Source organism: Fomitopsis serialis (genome assembly GCF_022376445.1).
Source record: "Fomitopsis serialis strain Sig1Antser10 chromosome Unknown B0H18scaffold_116, whole genome shotgun sequence".
In the NCBI taxonomy this organism is placed as follows: domain Eukaryota; kingdom Fungi; phylum Basidiomycota; class Agaricomycetes; order Polyporales; family Fomitopsidaceae; genus Fomitopsis; species Fomitopsis serialis.
This window is the reverse complement of record NW_025955076.1, coordinates 1-21,906: the sequence shown is the minus strand read 5'-3', so window position 1 is coordinate 21,906 and position 21,906 is coordinate 1. Positions and strand designations below refer to the sequence as shown.

At 54.1% G+C, this 21,906-nt stretch overlaps 7 protein-coding genes across 7 annotated transcripts; 3 read left to right on the top strand and 4 right to left on the bottom strand.

Moving 5' to 3' along the window:
- Window positions 1-759: 759 nt before the first annotated feature.
- Window positions 760-2,475, bottom strand: B0H18DRAFT_939180 (uncharacterized protein; the record flags this gene model as incomplete). Its single annotated transcript, XM_048041854.1, has 4 exons — window positions 2,332-2,475; window positions 1,922-2,270; window positions 1,723-1,861; window positions 760-1,669 (listed from the first exon to the last, which is right to left on the bottom strand). The coding sequence occupies exons 2-4, from the start codon at window positions 2,028-2,030 to the stop codon at window positions 760-762; spliced, it is 1,158 nt and encodes a 385-aa protein (XP_047887749.1). The 5' UTR covers window positions 2,031-2,270; window positions 2,332-2,475.
- Window positions 2,476-5,492: 3,017 nt separating this feature from the next.
- Window positions 5,493-7,357, top strand: B0H18DRAFT_1124152 (Aldo/keto reductase; the record flags this gene model as incomplete). The annotated part of the gene is made up of 14 exons (XM_048034803.1): window positions 5,493-5,523; window positions 5,580-5,706; window positions 5,761-5,797; window positions 5,851-5,940; window positions 5,993-6,094; window positions 6,154-6,220; window positions 6,276-6,313; window positions 6,367-6,442; window positions 6,504-6,518; window positions 6,576-6,676; window positions 6,735-6,940; window positions 7,000-7,073; window positions 7,130-7,186; window positions 7,272-7,357. The coding sequence occupies 14 exons, from the start codon at window positions 5,493-5,495 to the stop codon at window positions 7,355-7,357; spliced, it is 1,107 nt and encodes a 368-aa protein (XP_047887748.1).
- A 1,029-nt stretch (window positions 7,358-8,386) lies between these two features.
- On the top strand, window positions 8,387-10,605 carry B0H18DRAFT_1215043 (aryl-alcohol dehydrogenase). The gene is made up of 15 exons (XM_048036611.1): window positions 8,387-8,504; window positions 8,556-8,682; window positions 8,751-8,787; window positions 8,845-8,934; window positions 8,986-9,081; window positions 9,143-9,209; window positions 9,263-9,300; window positions 9,355-9,430; window positions 9,486-9,500; window positions 9,568-9,668; window positions 9,727-9,821; window positions 9,877-9,927; window positions 9,988-10,061; window positions 10,143-10,199; window positions 10,257-10,605. The coding sequence occupies exons 1-15, from the start codon at window positions 8,474-8,476 to the stop codon at window positions 10,340-10,342; spliced, it is 1,041 nt and encodes a 346-aa protein (XP_047887747.1). The 5' UTR covers window positions 8,387-8,473; the 3' UTR covers window positions 10,343-10,605.
- Window positions 10,606-10,609: 4 nt separating this feature from the next.
- On the bottom strand, window positions 10,610-12,759 carry B0H18DRAFT_1107606 (Aldo/keto reductase). Its single transcript, XM_048032716.1, has 15 exons — window positions 12,687-12,759; window positions 12,492-12,618; window positions 12,391-12,427; window positions 12,244-12,333; window positions 12,091-12,186; window positions 11,963-12,029; window positions 11,865-11,902; window positions 11,739-11,814; window positions 11,670-11,684; window positions 11,507-11,607; window positions 11,356-11,450; window positions 11,238-11,288; window positions 11,104-11,177; window positions 10,953-11,009; window positions 10,610-10,820 (listed from the first exon to the last, which is right to left on the bottom strand). The coding sequence occupies exons 1-15, from the start codon at window positions 12,715-12,717 to the stop codon at window positions 10,735-10,737; spliced, it is 1,041 nt and encodes a 346-aa protein (XP_047887746.1). The 5' UTR covers window positions 12,718-12,759; the 3' UTR covers window positions 10,610-10,734.
- A 570-nt stretch (window positions 12,760-13,329) lies between these two features.
- On the bottom strand, window positions 13,330-15,641 carry B0H18DRAFT_63857 (aryl-alcohol dehydrogenase). Its single transcript, XM_048038899.1, has 16 exons — window positions 15,457-15,641; window positions 15,343-15,397; window positions 15,165-15,291; window positions 15,054-15,090; window positions 14,904-14,993; window positions 14,758-14,853; window positions 14,613-14,679; window positions 14,513-14,550; window positions 14,383-14,458; window positions 14,308-14,322; window positions 14,148-14,248; window positions 13,992-14,086; window positions 13,887-13,937; window positions 13,761-13,834; window positions 13,626-13,682; window positions 13,330-13,566 (listed from the first exon to the last, which is right to left on the bottom strand). Exons 2-16 carry the CDS (start codon window positions 15,371-15,373, stop codon window positions 13,481-13,483), a joined length of 1,041 nt encoding a protein of 346 aa, XP_047887745.1. The 5' UTR covers window positions 15,374-15,397; window positions 15,457-15,641; the 3' UTR covers window positions 13,330-13,480.
- A 779-nt stretch (window positions 15,642-16,420) lies between these two features.
- B0H18DRAFT_1038016 (mago nashi) lies at window positions 16,421-17,607 on the bottom strand. The gene is made up of 7 exons (XM_048030425.1): window positions 17,517-17,607; window positions 17,452-17,457; window positions 17,285-17,400; window positions 17,163-17,226; window positions 17,014-17,101; window positions 16,871-16,960; window positions 16,421-16,814 (listed from the first exon to the last, which is right to left on the bottom strand). The coding sequence occupies exons 1-7, from the start codon at window positions 17,549-17,551 to the stop codon at window positions 16,764-16,766; spliced, it is 450 nt and encodes a 149-aa protein (XP_047887744.1). The 5' UTR covers window positions 17,552-17,607; the 3' UTR covers window positions 16,421-16,763.
- A 1,958-nt stretch (window positions 17,608-19,565) lies between these two features.
- Window positions 19,566-19,856, top strand: B0H18DRAFT_1038006 (uncharacterized protein). The gene has a single exon (XM_048030424.1). The coding sequence runs from the start codon at window positions 19,615-19,617 to the stop codon at window positions 19,795-19,797; it is 183 nt and encodes a 60-aa protein (XP_047887743.1). The 5' UTR covers window positions 19,566-19,614; the 3' UTR covers window positions 19,798-19,856.
- Window positions 19,857-21,906: the final 2,050 nt, after the last annotated feature.

Genomic DNA, 21,906 nt, shown 5'->3' with positions numbered 1-21,906 from the left:
TCGTCCAATACCTTGAGACCGTACAACAGATTAGCAAAGTTGCTGAATAATGATGGTTCCATATACTCACGGACTGGACGCGACGGTGCGAGCATGCATGCATGGTGACAAGGCCGTCACTCCGCGCCGCCTCGAGGACCTTCGTCTTCTCGACCCTCGGGTTCCTCTACTTCGGCATTCGTCTGTTCAGCTAGCGTGCTAGAACGTATCACTTTCATGTCCGTTTCCCAGTTGTCGTATTCCCGTGTGTCATGGATAGTGCTGTAAGGGTTACTCAACTTTTCTTCGCAGATTGGCTTAGTCCACAGTACTACGTACGTCAGTATACCTCGTCCATGCGAGTGTGGCATCCTCTGCCTAACGAACTCGTCCCACCGATAGTACCGTTCCCGGAGTCCTGAACCCATCCCAGTAAGCTCATCGCCAAATTTCCAACTGCTGTAATCATGGTCAATGCCCAGACAGACGCCGCGCGACACAACAGTACTGGAGAAGCGCTTCTCCTGCAGTATACTGTCCAATCGTGCCAGGACATCATCTTGCTCCATTGTTGTCAGCACTCCGTCCAAGTCGTCGACCATGTGGTCTGTCCGAAGCACCAACGTAACAGACACAGCCTGGAAGTGGTTTGAGGCGATGCGAGACAGGATATGTGGGATCCAGGGCCATGCCGCGAAGGGGGCGTACAGCAATATCTCCAACTTCCACAGGAGGTCGTAGTGTGAAAGGTTGTAATGTCGTTCTGTAGGTATGAAACAATCAGCCAATTGACTGAAGAGACAACTGAGAAGACTTTCCGACCACGGCTTCGATTGTACCATCACGAACAGGAGATTCGGGATCAATATGGAGCACAACCCTTTCTGCAGATGTTGAACTCGCATCCAGCAAAGTCTGGCTTCTGCTGACTGCCGAGGATGGATCCAACTCCCCGCCCACTCCAATTCTGAGATTGCGCACTCGAGAAGCCCGGCTGATTTGCACGAAGAGGTCCTCGACGGCTGGTGCAACCCATACCACTTCGAGATCCTCAAGATTTGCACAGTTGAGTGGGAGAGAAGCCGGGGAGACTTGCTGTTTCTGCAAGCAGTCAACGCTGAAGCAACATAAGGTCACAAGCCCCGGGAGTGCTGACACGAGGCGGGACAGCTGGGTAACGCTCGACAAGGTGACATGGCGAAGGATCAGAGTATCAATGGAGCTGAACGCAGCCAGGTAGTCGATGTCCTCTGTTCGGACCAAGCCGATGGTCCACTCAGCATCTTCAATGATGAAAGTCGACAACATCGGAGTCTTGCCCGCGAGCATGGCGGCAAACGTCCCTAGGTGTGGGATTGCTTGACGTTTCCCAGGAGAGGCACCTGATATAACGACCTGTTGAACGACCTCACGGAGGCGCGGTTTTGCGCGGAGTGTCCTGGAGAGCGAGAGGACATCCTTCCGGTCTCGGAGATGAATGCGTTGACGTAGATAGTACCACGTCAGGAAGTACCAGTCTTGGCATACGAGCGCGCAGGATGTGAGAGTGAACAAATGTGGATCGCTGGGAGCACTAGTGTATTGGATATGCCATCCCATAGCTATGTGGTCGATGATCCGTTCACAGACCTCCACAGGAAGCCGTGGGATCGAAGGTCTGTGAGATGAGCATTCGGACGTTGCGGCTGCACTGTGTCACTTGTGCGTAAGCCATGTCACCCGCGTCCGGACAATGATACTTACATCGACTCGTCTCCGTCCATTACGCAGGACACAGTATACGCTACGGCAATTCGAGAGAGCTGCCGCACTGATGGAAGTGGCAAGGGAGTCGTGCACGTGTGCGATGGCCAAGCCGATCCTCGACGGTGAAGACACCTTACTACTGGCATCGTCTCAGATCACGGCTCTCCAGAAGCTAATGTGATGACACACTACATACCTGATCTCCGGTATGTATGCTGGCTACTGGACAAGCCAAGATGTGCTGTCCCAGTCGTTGGTCGCTTACGACCGTCTATTAGACGAGCGACGCTGCGAGCATAGCACATCAGTAAGGATGTTCGTTAAGGAAAGTGGACTCGTACCTCGCGAGACCTTTCAATGACTCTTGGTGCGCGCTGCAGAGATTTGGAGCTGGACGAAGAGGAGAACGCAGGGACAGCGAAGGCAATGACAGGTGATGTATATATGCATCGATAGAACGTAGCGCTGGCTTGCCGGCGCGTATAGAAGCGTCGAACACAGATAAGTGCACGGTGTCGGAAGCAGTCCTTTGCTTTCAGTGGACACTATGAAGTCAGTGCTAGATTAGTCCGTTATGGCTCGAATACTGTGCAAGGCAGTACTCACAGTACTCGCATGCAGTCCGCGGCGAGTGCACGTAATTCGCATAGAGAGCACTGCTCTCCCTGGGTGCAGTGCGCCTGAGTCTAGTGAGCGCGCGCGAGTGTCCGAACCTTGAGCTTATTGAATGAACGCTCATCGATAATCAAGTTGGACCACGTAGACGTGGGATCGAGGCTGCGCAGCCTTCTAAACCGTGACCGAGGAAGGGACACGCGGACCAAGGTCGCATCCGATTCAGTGCCAGCCAGGGATTATGGTGCATCGCATCTACACAGCATGCGTCACACCAGTTCATTCGGCCACCTACACATCAAGAGATGAGCACTGTGCGGTCGCGAGTCCGACACGACAACCCTGCACGACGAGCCTGAACGTGTGAGCCCTCATATACATACCTGGCCGATGCCCATCCGAGTCCTCGCCATACGCTATTATGTCTCCTCGAGCACCGACATAGCGTAGAACACGCGACTACCCCACTTGACATTGACATAGACGCTGTTATGTCTCCGGCGTACTCGCTGTACACGCTTCGCGCAGGGCCAGCCGGCGCGAACGAGAGGGGCGGGCTCGGACGCCGATGCCTGTTGTCCGGACCCGTCTCCGCGCGCATGAAGCTGTGCGTAATGCGGACGTTCTCTAGGAATCCCAACGCTGAATGCAAAGTGCGCATATACCCAGGTCGAGCGTGATGCGGACGACAGCCGCGTAGCGTAGCATCTACATCCAGCGAAGGCGACCTGAACGAAGCCTAAACGAAACCGATTTGAGTACATCTCGAGTGGCACCGGATGGCATATCAGCAATACGCGCACCCGTACATGGACTAACGCCTCAAAAGTCAAGTAGATGAGGTAGATGAAGGACTGTATCTGTCATGCGCATATATGTTAAATGGGTCTGTCAGGCATGTATGCTCGGATGTGGCATATGTACCTCAATCTACGGGGTGATAAGTACGCTGAAAACAAGCGCGACCGCATTCAGTTTTCGGTCATGATTCCGACGCAGGTCGCAGCTTCAACATTGCCAGATACTGCGCAAGGTAAGGGGATGTAACTTGACGAGTACCCTGCCACAGGACCCAAAGCCCGAGTCAGTACCAAGTCAGCACCACGAATTGAATCTTGGCAGTAGGCGATGACTTCAGTAGTATCGCTGCTTTGAACTTCCCCTGTAATGGCTGGAAATGATTTCAATTGAGGCGGTCACCAGGAAATAATGATAGAGCAAACGAAAGCAGTGTCCGCTCGTAGAAGCATACGAGAACGACGCAGTAGGCTACAAGTTGTCCTCCGGCCCGTCCTCGATCATCCGCGCGTAAGTAGTCTTCGTAGCTCGCAAATGTTGGTGGGCGCAGCTTCTTTTTCCTGCCCTTCTTGCCGTCTGCCTCTGTCCTCTTTCGTTTCTTTAAATTGACCGACCGGTCCGCGTCTATACGCCCCATTCTTCTTCCTCCTGGTCAGCGTCAAGCGAAGTTGGTCCTCCGCATCGGACGCCTCCAGAGTCCACGCGCAAAAACGTGTCCTCGTCGGCGGCAGGACGAGGAGGAGGGGGGAGCAGAGTCGTCGTCACTGACACGGTCCTCGAGTCCTGCACCCTCCGCTGAAGAGACGCCCGAATCGCCTAGCGCGGTGGGCGCCCCCGGACCGAGCGTTAGCGCCCAGCGCGCTGCTCTCGACCGCCACCACCGACTCGACCATGACCCGGACTCGCCCAGCCACCACGACCACCCGCCCGCGCGGCAAGACACTCGCATCGTCCCAAAGGATACGCGAGCTCGCGTCGCCAGCGACTGTCTGGCTGAACTACCGCGAGTTTAGCTAGCAGCGCCCGACAGACCCTCTGGCGACGCAAGATCGTCGAATCCTTCCCCTCCTACCCTTCTCCCTCGCTTCCGCGCTCCTCTATTGAACCCGGGCCTTTCTCTCGACTCTGTCGACATCTATTAGACGGCCCGCGGCTCTGGCAATACGGAACATAGCACTCTCGTGCCATGGGACGACCTCTAGGTCGCCCCCTCAACTGTGCAAGGTGGCACGACGGACGCGCATTACCGCACGGTCGACGTGCCCCGTTCATCTACTCATGAATGACCGTCGCATAGTGGGTACGCTGAGCCTATCGCTCGACGTACACGCTACCGACCAGCACAGACGGTCGAGAAGTGAAGGTACGCCCTTTATGCGCGTAAGCAGCACGAGGCCGTCCGGGTTTGTACTACCACAATTGCTCCCTATCGACGCACGGTACTGCTGTGATAGGCTTGAGGCCTTGAGGTCTGGGATACAGTCAAGATACGCATCCGCGTCTCGCTCATCGAAGGGGACACTTACCGTGAGGCTGCGTGCCATCTACCTTCTGACTTTATTCAACGTACAACTTGAACGTTTGATCGTTTGAACCTCGAGCGACTCGGGACACTTCCGAGTCAGTGGACATAACAAGCGCCCTTGTTGAGAGGCCGGAGGAGGAGAACAGACCCCTGTTTCCATTGCTCGTACACCCAAGGCTTTCAAATATTGGTCGATTTTCATTCATTTCACACTTGCTTCGCTTCGTGTGCTCGCTGTCACTTGATATCATGTCGTACAGGATGTTGCCCAACTCCATTGACGCTAAGCTTATGCTCCATCGCCTACCACCCCACCCCTAGCAATCCGAATCCTCAAAAGCCCGCTCGAGGGTAGCAAAGGAAGGAAAGTAGTAAGGGGGACTCGTCGCGACGCACTGCCGGGCACCGACACCGCTCAACGCAAACGCGCGAGCAAGGGATCACTGCCACCTGTGGCGGCATCCCGAGTCCGAGTCTGAATCTCTGATTCGTAAGTCAAGAAATCAAGATCCAATGCAGTGCAGCGTCGATCACTTACTGAACTACACTCCCGCGTCGTTTGAGTGTCGGAACAGTTTGGTTATCCTCGGCGAACAGCAAAGGACGCGTACCACAGTTGGCTCGGCATGCAGTTCACAATCATTTGCTGGCTTGATCGTCGGGCGGGCACCCACTGTCTTCGCCGCCCGTCCCTCTCTGCTTAGTCATACCGGAAGCATGCACCAGGCCTACCAGAAGTGCCCCGGCGAGCAGTATTTAAGCCCCTCGTGGGGAGGTACCCAGCATCGACCCCATTCCCCCTCTAACTATCCCCTCTGAACATTTCAACATGTCCGTCGCAAAGAAGACCGTCCCATACGGTGTGTTTGTATCCGCAGAATGCTAGATTATACTAATGCTGCCATGTTCTATATAGTTCGCCTGGGCAAGTCCGGCCTGAAGGTATCCAAGATAATTCTCGGGTGCATGTCGTACGGCAGCAAGGGCTGGAGCGAATGGGTTATCGACGACCAGGAAGAAGTCAACAAGCACATCAAATTTGCGTGAGTGGGACACGGCCCCTGCACGACGGGCTGCGCTGACATCCTTCACGGCAGATATGATCACGGAATCCAGACTTTCGACACGGCCAATGTATGTCCTGACGTTACTTGATGTACAGACGACTGAGAGCCGTCTGTTTTCAGGTCTACTCCAACGGCCTGTCTGAGATCATGCTCGGCAAGGCGATCAAGGAGCTGCAGCTGCCCCGCGAGGAGCTCGTTATCCTGACAAAGGTCGAGTCGTCCAGATTGAGCTGGTCATTGGCGACGTGCTAACTATACATAGGTCTACTTCCCGGTGGCCCCCAAGCACGACATACTGCTCTACGGGGCAAACCCCGCGGAATATGGCATTATCAATCAGCAAGGGTTGAACCGCAAGGCATGTGTGCATTTCTTGGGACCCGGAGTTCCGAGGCGCATATGCTGACGCCGAGCGGCTTGTAGCACATCTTCGACTCTGTGAAGAAGAGTCTGGAACGCCTGCAAGTCGAGTACATCGATGTCCTCCAGTGTGAGTGCCATAGCAAATGATGCGTTCGTTGATTGGAGTTGAATGGGCTGGTTAGGCCATCGGTTCGACTCTGGGACCCCGATTGAGGAGACGGTTCGTAATCATCCCGAGGCGTACCGCGGATGTGCACTCACACGACGGTGCAGATGCAAGCCCTCCACGACGTCGTGCAAGCGGGATACGTGCGCTACATCGGGATGAGCTCCTGCTACGCCTATCAGTGTGCGTAGACCAACTCCCTCTAACCGCTTGAACAACACTGACCGCACAAACATTCCCGTAGTCCACGCGATGCAGAGTACGTGCACGCCGATAAGGCAGGACGCGCTAATTTGCTGACTTGCCTCGCTGACAGACTACGCCATCCAGAACAAGCTCACGCCCTTCATCTCGATGCAGAACCACCACAGCCTGATCTACCGCGAGGAGGAGCGCGAGATGCTCCCCACCCTCAAGGTGCGACTCCCGCGAGTGCTCCCTGCATGATCCCTTCTTCCTGATGCGCCCCACACAGTTGTTCGGCGTCGGCGCGATCCCGTGGTCGCCCCTGGGCCGCGGTGTTCTCACCCGCCCGCTATCTGTGCAGACGAAGCGCGGGGAGACCGACGGGTGGGTGTCCTCCGCTTTTGACCGTGTATCTTACTTCTTCACTGACGCGGGTCTCGCTAGCTGGGCGGGACCGTACAAGCAGTGGGCGGGCACGTCTGATATCGTGAACCGGTACGGCACACCTGCGGAGACTGAGCCTGGTCCATCCGTGCTGACGGAATTTCACTTAGGGTCGAGGAGATCTCGAAGAAGAAGGGCGTGAGCATGGCGCAGGTCGCGCTCGCGTGGAGCATGTCCAAGGACGGTGAGTGTCAGGCGCGACTGTGAGAGGGCCCGTACTCAGCAGGGGGTTCTACGCAGGTGTCACCGCGCCGATTGTGGGCACGACGAGCCTCAAGAACATGGAGGACCTCGTCGGTGAGTGTCCTGTTTCGCTTCCCAGGTGCCCTGGGCGGTCAGATTGATGCCTGTGTGATGTGCTGATGGGCTTGTGTTGCTACAGGTGCGGTCAACGTCGAGCTGACCCCGGAGGAGATCAAGTCCCTCGAGGAGCCGTACAAGCCGCTGGAGATCTTCGGGCACGACTGAGATCTCAAGACAAACCACGGACGGCGCGGATGCGGCTTACTCTTGTCAGTCTCGGACTCCCAGTGTCACTGTATATGCGTGGTAGTATGTATTTGAGAAGGCTCGCATGTTTGTAGATCTACTAGAAACCCAGTTCATCATATAATGCGATGTTTCGATGGAGTGCTCAAGGTATGGTATAGTGCCTCAGGTCAGAGTCGGATCTCAGGCTGAAAGATCATGGTGAATTCGCACATTGTGTTCGATGAAGGGTTCGCTACGTCGGGCGCCGGGCGGGGAAACTGCGTCGCGTTGATCACGTGGGCGCGAAGTCCGGAGGTCGTCCAGAAGGAGAGCTTCTTCGTACCAACCTTGAACCCTCCGTCTCGAACTCTATCATGAAGTCTGCCCGGATGTTGTCCTAGTTCACTCAATGGTTGGAAGGCTGGGCAATGTAAAGACGTGGTCTACTGCCAGCTCGGATTCGTAGGTATGAATTTGTGACGCTTAAGTGTATACTGCTATTGCGGTTATCGGTGGGCACCCACTCGCATCACTTCGGTGTCAATCACTCATCTCTGTCACCAGGAGCGTGTTCTGGGAGTGTTCTAGTAGACTCCCCGTTTATTGGTGGGAAAGCCTTATACCCATTTGGGCTCTCGTAGAGTCGGAAGGAGGGAGGATGTGCTTGATTTCATGCAGACAAAAACTTGGTTGTGCCGGAAGAGGCCTAGTGAGTTGTCTGAACAGATATGGGTGCATTCATGAGCCTGGTCCGTGGGCATGCAATCAGTGGTAACGAGGATGTACTAAGTTCTCTCAGTTTACTGGCCACGATATATATCAGCTCTGGTCACGCTCCCCGGATGGCTTCGCATCGGACTATGACCTAGTTCGTAGACACCTGCCCACACACCAGAAGCAGCAACAGCCCGCGCACTCTACTGATTTGTGCCGTGCAAGGCCTGATCCCTCCATCCAGATGGATGTCCTTCGACACCATGTCTGATCTGAAGCCATGGGATTTGAGGTTCAGACATCTCCGCCTATAACCGGGTTTTCCAGAGTTTTCCCTTTATATCCAGCTGCAGCTACCGACGACATCAGTTGCACTCTGCTCAGCCTCTGACCACCACCATGTCTCTCGAGAACAAGTCTATGCCTTACGGTGTGTCCCTCTCTGCGGGTGCTCTAATCACTACTCACTACTGGTATACAGTACGCCTGGGAAAGTCCGGTCTGAAAGTATCGAAGATCATCCTGGGATGCATGTCGTACGGCAGCAAGGGCTGGAGCGAGTGGGTCATCGACGACCAGGAAGAAGTCACCAAGCACATCAAATACGCGTCAGTTGAGAGCGGGCCTTGCTCCAGTAATTGCGCTAGATATTTAGCTGATCGTGTCGGTGCGCCAGATATGACCATGGGATCCAGACATTCGATACGGCAGATGTGCGGGTTACAGCCGAAATATGCGCCGTGCAAGCAACTGACGATGCATGGCTGTAGGCGTACTCGCATGGCCTCTCTGAGGTCATGCTCGGCAAGGCTATCAATGAACTCAAGCTACCCCGCGAGGAGCTCGTCATCCTCACAAAGGTCAGACCACCCAAGCCGAGTCACCATCCTCAAGCCGCTGACTGTCTGCAGGTTTACTTTCCGATAGCGCCTGAGTACGACATGAACATTTGCTACATGAAACCCGAGGACTTTGGTGTGATTAACCAGAAGGGCCTCAACCGCAAGGTACGTGTACTGGCACCCTAGACACAAGCCGGCACATATACCGACGACATACGCCCTCTAGCATATCTTCGACTCTGTGAAGAAGAGCCTCGAGCGCCTGCAGGTGGACTACATCGATGTCCTTCAGTGTGAGTGCCATCAGGGTTCAACATCGCGGCTTGACGAAGGTCGGGCAATGCAGGCAATCGGTTTGACTACGACACGCCGATCGAGGAGACGGTATGTACGAGGCTCACGATACGGTATGAGCTAGTCTTACCATCGAACCTGTAGATGCAAGCCCTTCACGACGTCGTGCAAGCTGGCTACGTGCGATATGTCGGCATGAGCTCGTGTCATGCTTATCAGTGTGCGTAGACTGATTTATCTGACTGCGTCTAGCAGCCTACAGCTAACACCCACAGTTCACGCGATGCAGAGTACGTACCCTCGGCTTACTCTCAAATAGAACCCATCTCAACGCTGAGATCGTACCTGCGCCGACAGACTACGCCATCCAGAACAAGCTTACGCCGTTCATCTCGATGCAGAACCACCACAGCCTCGTCTACCGAGAGGAAGAACGCGAGATGTTCCCCACACTCAAGGTGCCGTCTCCCCGCGCCGGCTCTCCTGCGTCCCTTCGGTCTGACGGTCTGCGGGTAGATGTTCGGCGTCGGCGCGATCCCGTATTCGCCCCTCGGCCGCGGCACCCTCACTCGCCCACTCTCCGCGCAGACGAAGCGCGGGGAGACTGACGTGTCAGTGCCGCTTCCTCGTTCCGCAGTAGCTCGTGCTTACCTAGCCGTCCCGCAGTTTCATAGGACCCTACTCGACATGGGCGGGCACCCCTGACATCGTTATTCGGTACGTTACTCCGACACAAACATGCTGTTCCTCGTTGATGTGTATACATGACGTATGCAGGGTGGAGGAGCTCGCGGGCAAGAAGGGGGTGAGCATGGCCCAGGTGGCGATTGCGTGGAGCTTGGCGAAGGACGGTGAGTGCTTATCACTGATCACCCCATTGAGTCTGGCGGGGCATTCGTAGTGTTGATGTGGACGCGCCTTCTGCGTTGCAGACGTGACGGCGCCGATCGTGGGTGCGACGAGCCTGAAGAACCTCGAGGACATTATCGGTGAGTCATAGCTGCCCTGCGCGTGGTGCAGTGAGTGCTCATGACTGGCGGACGCAGGCGCGATCAACGTGGAGTTGACTCCGGATGAGATCAAACACCTTGAGGAGCCGTACAAGCCGCTGGCGGTTTGTGGCCATGTCTGAGGGGATGAACATCTAAGTTGAAATCTCGACGACCGGTTCAGTGTTGTGCGTGATGTATGTAACTGATACAATAAGGGCAACAGGTGGCTTGTAAGTAAATGGATGAATGCAGGCATTCCCTGCGACTGTGCACGAAACATCAAGTTGCACGTCGATAGGATCCTGAGGGACTAGACGTCCGAGCTTCCCTGTGAATTTGTTCAGACCCGAGCCATTGCGGGGACGCATCGACTCCTGACTATTCTTTAGTGCTTACATCGGTACACCGTGAGTAGGATGTTCAATTTCGATAGCATCGTCACCGAGTGCTCATGTCACTTGTCGTGAATTAGTATGTCTATCATGTACGATGTCTACCCATCGCCAAGATCACATTTCCATGCCCCGTCTCCTCACGCATGGCCATACACCTCCAGCGGCTTGTACGGTTCCTCGAGGTACTTGATCTCGTCCGAGGTCAGCTCCACGTTGATTGCGTCTACGTTCACCTGCCATCAGCACACATGACTTGCGCGAGTCGTAACACGACGCCCTTTCTCGAGCCAGCGTCCCGGACGGCGCGCAGCACAGAACACTTAAGAGACACATGTGAACAATCGAGTGAACTCACCGATGAGGTCCTCAAGGTTCTTCAAACTTGTCGTGCCCACGATCGGCGCCGTTATCCCTGCAACATCGTAGAAAACGTGTCCATGTCAACAACACGAACGCTCCGATATGGGCGATCGCTCGCCAGCCCGACTCAGAGCGCAAACACTCACCGTCCTTCGCCAAGGTCCACGCGAGTGCGACCTGGGCCATGCTCACTCCCTTCTTGCCCGCGAGCTCTTCCACCCTGCGCGCGTCCGTTTCCAGCGTCAGCGAGCAGCAGCACGACTTGGTGGGACCAACGCACCGGGTGACGATGTCAGCAGTGCCCGCCCACGTCTTCTGGAACCCTGTGAAGCTGCGGAATCGGCCAGGGCAAGAGGATGAGCGACCATGGATGTGCACGGAGGAGGGGAGGCACTGACGCGTCCATTTCCCCGCGCCTCGTCTGGGCGGAGAGCGGCCGGGTGAGGACACCGCGGCCGAGGGGCGACCATGGGATCGCGCCCACGCCAAACATCTACACGCAATGTGTAAGCATGGAGAATGATTAACTGGGCCTGCGCTGAGATGAACCTTGAGCGTGGGGAACATCTCGCGCTCCTCTTCGCGGTAGACAAGGCTGTGGTGGTTCTGCATCGAGACGAAGGGCGTGAGCTTGTTCTGGATGGCGTAGTCTATGGTCGGTGTCACGTCAGCCTTTTCATGGGGCGACCTGGCATTGGCCAACGCCACATACTCTGCATCGCATGGACTGCGGGATTGCATCGTTAGGATTGTTTGTCGTCAAGAGATGTGCGAAACGTACACTGATATGCATAGCACGAATTCATACCGATGTACCGGGCGTACCCGGCTTTCACGACGTCATGAAGGGCTTGCATCTGTAGATGATAAATATGGGGTCAAGTCATCCATCGAGAAATCACCGTACTGTCTCCTCAATCGGCGTATCGTAGTCAAACCGATGGCCTGTGGTTTCAACGCATTATCTTAGCGTTGCTAGCGTATCTCGACCATACCGGCGCTCACATTGGAGAACATCGATGTAGTCGACCTGCAGGCGCTCGAGACTCTTCTTCACAGAGTCGAAGATATGCTAGATATCAAGTCATCCCATGATATAGACCCGTCAGTACCCAATAATTGAGTCCACACACCTTGCGACTGAGGCCCTTTTGGTTGATTATACCATGGTCTTCGGAGTTCTTGCCCATGAGGTTCAGATCATACTTAGGTGCAACCGGGAAGTAAACCTGCATGCGGCCGCAGTCACTATAGACAGACGAGTACTCCATTATGCATGGACTGACCTTCGTCAAGATGACGAGCTCCTCGCGGGGCACCTGGAGCTCCTTGATGGCCTTGCCGAGCATGACCTCCGAGAGGCCGTTCGAATACACCTAGAGAAGACCGTCTTCAGTGGCCAGTGCATCGCACATTTCGGGGTCTATACGCACATTTGACGTGTCAAACGTCTGAATGCCGTGGTCATATCTGCCGCACGCATAAGTATAGTCAGTCAGAGCGACGACTGCCATGAGCAGGGCGCTCGACTGACGCGTATTTGATGTGCTTATTGGCCTCCTCCTGGTCGTCGATGACCCACTCGCTCCAGCCCTTGCTTCCGTACGACCCGCATCCCAGGATAATCTTGGACACCTTCAGACCAGATTTACCCAGACGAACTACATTCAGCGGTAGCGTTAGTTAGCACAGTACTCCAGTAAGTACGGGCGGATGAGTGTAGGCGTACCATACGGCATAGACTTCTTTTCGAGAGACATCTTATGGCTGTCAGATATGGAGATCACTCTCGATACGAAAGGATGGCAGTGGTAGAAAAGTGTCGTCAGGACTCATATATAAACACAACTGTCTCCCGGGCCCACGCCATAGACCGAAGTTTCGTCTTGAAGGCGGCTTCTTCCATCAAGACGTAGACTCGATGCCCGTACACGTCGTACCGTCCTATGTATAGCTTTTGCTGAGTTGAGGACAAGCATTCACCGGCCGGCTCGGATTTTAAGGATGACATGCTGACGAATCTGCGGTCTATGCCGTCTCGTTGATCACGCTGGCCCAGTCACACTGGGCGGCTGCGATGTTTATCGCGAGGTTGTCGAAACGTAAGTAGCCGGAACATGGTAAGCAAGTGACAAGTAAGCATTACTTACAGCCTAGCATTGAGTGCGGAATCGCGCTGCGGCACGTAGGTACATGTGCTACGTTTCGCCGAACATTTTGACTGAGCAGTGGCGCTTCGCCTCATTTGACAAGGTCTGACAAGGTAACGCGAGATGATGTGGTCGCTGAACCATCCGTCATCTAGCTACCTGCGGAGTACTGATTCGAAACGTTGAACATCCCACTCACGGTTATTAATGTACACAAGTACTCGAGGACAGTCAACGCGCAACTAGATGCTGCACAGCTGTGGGAGTGCCTGCGATTTACTTTCAATGTCACCTGTTACCATTGTTGTTATCAGTCACATACATCACGTACAACGCCTACCCGTCGTCAAGTTTCAATTTGATTGTCCATCCTTCAGGCATGTCCGTACACTGCCAACGGCTTGTACGGCTCCTCGAGATACTTGATCTCATCCGGAGTCAACTCCACGCTAATCGCGCCTACGTCCACCAGCCGTTAGCACGCCGCTCACACGACGCGCAGGGCACCTACGACTCACCGATAATGTCCTCGAGGTTCTTCAGGCTCGTCGTGCCGACGATCGGCGCTGTCACACCTGCAACGCAAAAGGCGCGTCCGCATCAATAATACGAACGCTCCGCCCGACTCAAAGGGACAATCGACGAGCACTCACCATCCTTCGCCAAGCTCCACGCGATCGCAACCTGGGCCATGCTCACCCCCTTCTTGCCCGCGAGCTCCTCCACCCTGCATACCCGCATCAGCAAGGAACAGCACTTTTGGCGGCGGAGCAACGTACCGAGTGACGATGTCACTGGTGCCCGCCCACGTCTTGTACGCTCCTGTGAAGCTAAGGAGGGCCAGATAAGCATGAGCGGCTGTGGAGCTAGGAAACGGCACTAACGTGTCAGTCTCTCCGCGCTTCGTCTGCGCGGAGAACGGGCGAGTGAGGATGCCGCGGCCAAGGGGCGACCACGGGATCGCGCCGACGTCGAACATCTAACCGCAGGCCGTCAGAACGAAGACATATCACAGAGATCGGGGAAATCGGGAACGGCACCTTGAGTGTAGGAAACATCTCGCGTTCTTCCTCGCGGTAGACGAGGCTGTGGTGGTTCTGCATGGAAACAAATGGTGTGAGCTTGTTCTGTATGGCGTAGTCTGTCAGCACGGGCAGTATCAAAATGTGCTCTGTTTGGAAGTAAGGTGAGGGTACATACTCTGCATCGCGTGGACTGTGAACATTATCTTCGTCAGTAGGCTGCTAGACGCTGTCAGAGGAAAGGTTTAAGCACACTGATAGGCATGGCACGAGCTCATGCCGATATATCGCACATAGCCAGCTTGCACGACGTCATGAAGGGCTTGCATCTACAAGCTCGATGGTAAGGCCGAATCGTGCCACGTCGTAACTGAACCACAGACCGTCTCTTCGATCGGCGTGTCGTAGTCGAACCGATGGCCTGTAACAATAAACGTTCGGTCGTACGCCGACAACAAGTGTGCCCCACCAGGATGCACTTACACTGGAGGACATCAATGTAGTCGGCTTGCAGGCGTTCGAGGCTCTTCCTCACAGAGTCGAAGATATGCTGTAGAACATCTTGTGTCAGACTGTACTCGATATATGCGCCCGCCTATGTCCAGGGCAGTAGTCTGCATACGCGTACCTTACGATTGAGGCCCTTCTGATTTATTACACCATAGTCCTCGGTGTTCTTGCCGAAGATGTTCATGTCATACTTCGGTGCTAGCGGAAAGTAAACCTGCAAACGGTCAACATACAAGATTTAGCACTCGGCTTGAGTGATGTAACCTTCGTGAGGATGACGAGCTCCTCGCGGGGAAGCTTGAGTTCCCTGATAGCCTTGCCTAGCATGACCTCGGAGAGACCGTTCGAGTACACCTACAAGCAGACATCATCAGCTGACAATACATACCTTTCAGCCGCAGCTCTAGCACGCACATTTGCTGTATCGAATGTCTGGATGCCGTGATCATATCTGCCGCAAGGATTGCAGTACAATCAGCCAAAGGTCCAGAGCAACTACGGGAACGAGGATGGCTCTTGACTGACGCGTATTTGATGTGCTTAGTGACTTCTTCCTGGTCGTCGATGACCCACTCGCTCCAGCCCTTGCTGCCGTACGACATGCATCCCAGGATGATCTTCGATACTTTCAGACCGGACTTTCCCAGGCGTACTGTACCCCAGTAGTGAGTGATGATTAGAGCACTCGCCGAGAGAGACGCACCGTAAGGTATAGACTTGTTCTCGAGAGACATGGTGGTGGCCAGAGGCTGAGTAGACTGCATCCGACAGTGGTCACTAGCTGCATATAAAGGGAGAACTCTCCCAGGGCACGGACCGAGTGATAGAGAAGAGTAATTCATCGTGACTAACGTGTAGACGAGAACAACGGTGATGTCAGTGGGTGCCCACCCATAAACCAATAGCACTTCAGCCAGGAAGCGGCGATAGCATGCCTACGAATCCGAGCCCATGGTACACGTCTTCGCGTTCTCCAACCTTGCGGTCATTGAGTAAACGAAGAGCGCAGACCCCATCATATACAGTTCGAGACCGAGCGTTAGAAGACTGGTAAGTAGATCTTGATATACATAATCGCCGTTCTCCACAGTGGACCGGAACAGTTTGCCTGAAAGACGCCGTGAAGAAGCGTGAGGTACTTACTGTACCTGATGGCCTCAGCATGTTTCGCCCGGAGTCAAGAAACCTCACGCGCAATAAATGGCCCACAGATGCCACCACGAAGGCGCTGAGTGCGAGAAATTTGTGCCTTGGTGAATGACATGCTTGACGACAGTCTGTACGGCGTGATTTTCGCAAGGTTTCCCAGAAGGAATATATCGTGTTCATCAAATTACGGCTGCGCAGGTGGTAAGTTAGGAGCCATGGACATGCCAGGTTTCACATACCAACAAGCAATGGGCACAGCCCTCCATTTTCCTCAAGACCCTGCGTCGTCGGCCCGGGAGACTAGTCTGGATGATGATGCAACACGGCATACAATGCTACGCAGTCGACGACCTTCTTGCAGATCTCGACGGGAAGGGGAGCCAATGGTTCGATCGGTCATTTGGATGTGAGGGTAAAGCAATCTATTAAATGCAAATCTAATGGAGCAGTTCAAATTGGTGATCAAATCACCGCACTTCGCACTCACAGAAAATGAGAACGAAGTGGTGACATGTACGGACTCGGATTCCGGCGGAGAGCTGATCAGATACGAGAATACACGGTGAACAAGTACAGCACGTACGGGGTGACATCTAGCAGGGCACCGTCCTTCTGAACGTACTCTGTATTGCGCGCATCATTATCCTGCGGTCCTGTGCAAACCGTGGCGAGCATTGTTCATTGCAAATTGCCAGCGCAGACGGACGGTTGTACAGTGTTGCTCCGCACATCAAGAGCCGAGACCTCGACGAATAGGTACCTCTGCAGGAGACTAGCTCCTCTCCATGCGAACGGTCCATTGACAAGACTGTCCTGTAGTGAGCTTCGTTACTTGGCAGTGCCAAAAGTAAAGAGTACATGCACTGTTCGAGCAAGAGACATAACACGGGAGCAGCAGGTAAGATTCAGCGACATACTACTACATACACCAGACCGATGAAGACAAACCACGTCCGGGCAGCAAGTATATCGTGACTAAATGGGCTTGATTTTGAAGTGCAGGGAAATGAGCGAGAAAATGAGACACTGACAGACAGACATGTGAGCGACGTGGCGCGCAAGAACGTACAGAAGCGGCATACCTTGAGATCCTGGACAAGGTAATAGAAGACCCGCAGTCCCTCAGGGTCCTCACTGTCTTGGATGTCAACCAAGGACCCTAGCTTGGCCGTCTATGCGAGATTGTGAGCACAGCGGCGCGGTCCCCTTCACGCGAAGCACGTACCTCGAACGCGATGTGGTCGTTGCCTACCCGGATCTCAAGCTCTTGCTTGCCGACGATGTTTTTCTTGGGCCAGTTCGTGTCGTCTTCTCTGTCGGCGACAAAGAGCAGAGTTCGGAAAGCGATAACACGTATAGTGCAGAGACACTCACTTTGTGATTTCGCTCGATTCCACGATGCGTTTCAACTCCTTCACCACCAGCGGCCCAACCCACACTGACAGACGGTGAGCATCCTACGGCAGACGCAAATTAATGAAGATGGTTGCACTGACTTTCCTTGCGAATCAAGCTATCGTTCCGGTAGTTGGAGTTGTTCGCGTATCGAAGACGACCATGCGAGTACTCGAATTCGAGGAACTCGTGTCCGTGTTTTCCAGAGTGGCCGGTGCTGGGTGACGCGTCAGAAAAGCCTCTCATAAAATGTCTGAAGGGCACTTACTAGTATCTAAGTCAGGGGGCGGGCGTGAGCAGATTGCGCACACGCCCAGGCACTGTTCTTCCTACCTAAGGTAGAAGGGGTCGTTGTCGTGCGAAGCCATGGCGAGGATGCGTCGAGGAGGTTGAAGTTCAGGTCAGAGTGCGTAGGCGCTTGTTTGTCTGCGTAGACGCCCGGCCTACCGCGAGAATGCAGCTTAAATAAGCGCCAGTAATATTACGCTGCAGTTTTGTTACATACTTGTCAGCGTAATACCAGGCGTCGGATGTACAACATCCAGCACGCTTGACATCTCAACGACGTGAGGTACTGTACGTTATTCACCTTCAACTTTGGGAAACCGGCCTCTCCACTGCTAACCCAGAATTGATATTATAATCAAATTTATAGAGACCAGCAGCAATATACATGGTACGTGCAGGCGCAGGGCGGGACAAGCAACACTCGACTGGCACAAAACACTTGCGCGAGTAGAGCATATACATCATGTATGATGTCTGACTCGGAATCTCACAATGGGTCCGAAGTGCGATTGACATGTGTCCTGTACATAAGTGCAATCAGTACCCACATCCCTGATGGGTTGGTTGAAGAATACGCACCGTAAAATGCCCCGCTCGCTCGACTGACTCATTTTGTGCCGCACGAGTTGATCCCACTTGTGCCATGTCCCGCCCCCCAGGTGAATCCCCAGCTTACTATCGGGGACTGCATATGCTGGAATACTGATTGTCAGGCAGACCCCGGTCGGAGGAATGCCGGCGAAGGTGCTTCCCGATAATGTCCCGTCCAGGATTTTGAGGTAGTTATTCCGGTTGAACTCGGTGAGCAATGCGCGCACCTGTGCGGCCGTATCGGCGCCGACGGTGAAACAGATACTGACCGTACGTATCGCGGCAGACTGGACCGTAGAGAGCACCCGAAGCATCCACCAGTGATCAGCATTTTTGGCTACCAGCGAGTTCAGAGACAGGTACTCTAGGTTCAGGTGGCAATGTAGCCTGGCGGATTGCACTGTTGATTGCACCTTCAGCGGACCGACATTAATGAGCGGTAACGGAGCTCACCCATATTGGTAAATGCTGCGATTGGCATCCCATTGGTGTCGCATACAAGGCGGAATACCTTGAGAGATGGCGCCGTTGAATCGAATAGTTGATGCCACCTCTGGCCGCCGCCCAGGGACGTTGTACAACCATCACGCCGATCTTGAGGTCTTCCACCTGCGCCGCTCTAACCAGTCTGGTGAGCAGGGACATCATGGCGGGTGCATGATCGTGCCAAACGCCCATCCTGCATAGATGGGTGATATACAGCGGTAGGACCGACGTATATGACCATGTTGATTTGCAAAACACTCTCCTGCTGATCAGGGAACGAAGGGTTGGGATGGCAGACAGCAATTGCACCAGCTGTGAGGGAGTAGAGAAGTAGACGGATGTGAGCTCAGGAAACGTGATGGCTTGGTCGAAGCCTCAGTACTTCGCTCAGTGACCTATGTTTGATTGCCACGTACAAGGGGAGTCAACAAGGCGCGTCGCACGATTTTTGACGCGGTCATTGATATCCTGCAATTCGCTGAAGTGATAGATGTCAGCGAATAGAACGAGCATACCTCGAACTGAGAACATACCATTCAGCTTTCAATCAGCAACGGGACGACTGGGTCACTGAGCTCAGAGTACGAGAGAAAGAACATGCGACACCTGTTTCGGCCGTCTGCCTCCCGGTCACGATAGCCCGGCTAAGATTGACAGTTCGAGCGGCTGATGCAGCTTCAAAGACATCAGCGTGAGCAGACGCTGCGCATATAACGCATGTACGAACCAAGGACGACAATACAATATGTACGCCCCATCGGTCTCCTAAAGGGACTCCGAGTACCTATCCACTATGTAGTATTACCGCGGCGTGAAGGTAGCATATAAACGCAAGGGCAGGGACGCACCATACAACTGACTCAGATATCATTCGACACTGACGCTGAGTTGAGATGCCGAGAGCAGGGCCGACGCATGAGAGGATCCCAGATGTTGGCGCTTCAGTACCCTCCTCCTCAATACTGTACCTCTGTGTACTGTAGAGACGGTCACGGTCACACGCCCTCCGTCTCGTCCCCTAATTCCTAGGTAGTCACAGGTCACATAGGGTCGGTCAATAAGACCTATGTATGTCGTATACATCGTCACATCCAAGTTCAAGAAGTCTCTACACTCGGTAGCACATCACCCCAGAGCTTCCCATCGTTCCAAGCCCAAACATCCTCCTCTGCATTTCCGGAAACCAGTCTACCATGTTCACCTTCGACAATGCTCGTTACACAATCGGCCTGCCCCACATCTGCTGTGACGACCTCGAGGCCAGTGGTTGCACGAATTACTGCACTCCAAGGGACATCGGAATCGTCGTGTTCGTCCTCCGTCTCGAGTGTTATTGACTCGTCGGCAGTGAGGCCCTGCACCGAGCCGAGCCGATTTTCGATCTCTTGGCGGAGATCGGCATCAGGAAAAAACACTCCTCGGAATTATGCTGTATAGTTGACCATTCTGAATAATACGTAGAGGCTCAGTAATGGCGAGTCATTCTGATGTCATTCGCAATAATGCATTGAATTCTTATTTCCAGACACTTCGCTGCTGTACGAGTTTGTAATTATGCATTCATTCACCAGCATGAAACTAACTACAGGCAGCAACATAATGCCAAGAGTCCCAAGACTGAATACTGAATAATAGTACTTGACAGCAACGATACTCGTACTCATTACAATCCAACAGAGCACACCCGATTCATTCATAGTTTCATATTGCTCAAGAAAACAAAATATATTGTTTGGTCATGATCGCATATTTGCGTCCGAGATACGTCGTACCAATGTCGTACTATGCTACAACACAACACTGTACATACTGGATCAGCGCAAACACTCACCGTCTGCTATGTCGAAAGACATGGGAGGCCATCAATGCTTGTGCATTGGAGGCCGAGGGAGCGCGAGCAGATGGGCGGCAAGCAGGCGAGCGAGTGGGGTGGGCGAAAGTCGGAGTGCGAGCGGGGGGGCGAATGGGAGTGCGAGCGGATGGGCGAGAGGAAGCGCACGCAAAAGGAAGCGTGGGCGAAAGGAAACATGGGTGAAAGAGAGGAAGCACGGGCGAAAGAGAGCGGCGGGTGGATAGGTAAATAGATGCTAGTGCTGAAGGTAATGATGGTGGACATGAACACCATCGTCAGCACAAACAACGGCATATAAAATCACCCACTGACCTGTTTGCCTTGTGGTTTGCCCGTCCTCTCTCGCACCACTCAATTGCATGTCTGCCCGTTCACCTCAGTACCAGGAGGCTCATGTGCTCTCATGTGTTCAATCACCTGTTCGAGATTGGCTGCCGTGCGCATTTGAGCTGACTACCAAAAGTGCGGACACGATGAGGTGAGTGGTCACAACGGAACCAGCCTCGCACTGACCGTTTTGAAGGTACGTTCTGACGCGATGCGTGGCCTGCTTCTGAGGGCGCCGGGCAGGCGGTATGCGAGGTGAGGGAGCTGGTACGGTTGGCGTGCAGAGGAGTCAGCAGTGGTAAGGAGTGCAAGAGGGAGAGGGAGATCTCCGTGGCCGTCACATACCGGGCAACAGTGCTCGGCAGTGTTTGCTCTGCAAATGCGTGCGGAGATCGAAGTCACGGGCTACCAACGGTCGTCAGAACAGGTACACACACCAACGGGACGTACTGACTGTCATGGATGGCTGTCCCAGCGCGGTACGGCACGGCGTAGGCTGCGATCTTTCAGTATTCAATGAGCACCAACGATGTACCCGAGCTGTCGTCTGAGTACAACGCACATTGGGATGCGAGGCTGGAAGGGCAGACAGATGGTCGCGAAATGGACAGCGGGTACGTACCATGTGCACATGTTCATTCGTCCTTTCGTGCTCCTGGGCCATATATCCTCCCGCGCATCCATCCACTGTCAAGTCAACGGGCTTATTGCGTAGTACGTCGGGCGTTGAGGATCGCGAGGAAGAGACTAATGGTAGAGACTAGGTGACAAGTCGAAGAAACGCACTGAGCGGCGCCACTGCGCGGAGTCAGATTATGACTTGCCCTAAACTTGATCTTGATCGACCACATCGCCACAACGCCACGTCGTCTCGAGCGTCGACTACCCGCCCACATCCACATTACTCGCCGAGTCGCACACTGTCATTCCAACCTCCATCAAGCAAATGCCACACCATAGCTGCTGCTGTCATGCGGAACGGCCTCCTACCACTCCCAGTTAAGCACCACAAATGTGCTACGGAATTGCTCACCTCGCTCACTCTCAGCTAGGTGCAATCCGGCGAACTCGTTCAGCTTGCAGAGCATGAAGTCAGAAGACCTCGTCCACTAAGTCCCAGACAGCCGCAGTACGTACCGTGGGACTTGTCATAGTCATCTGCATTGGCGAGATGTTCGA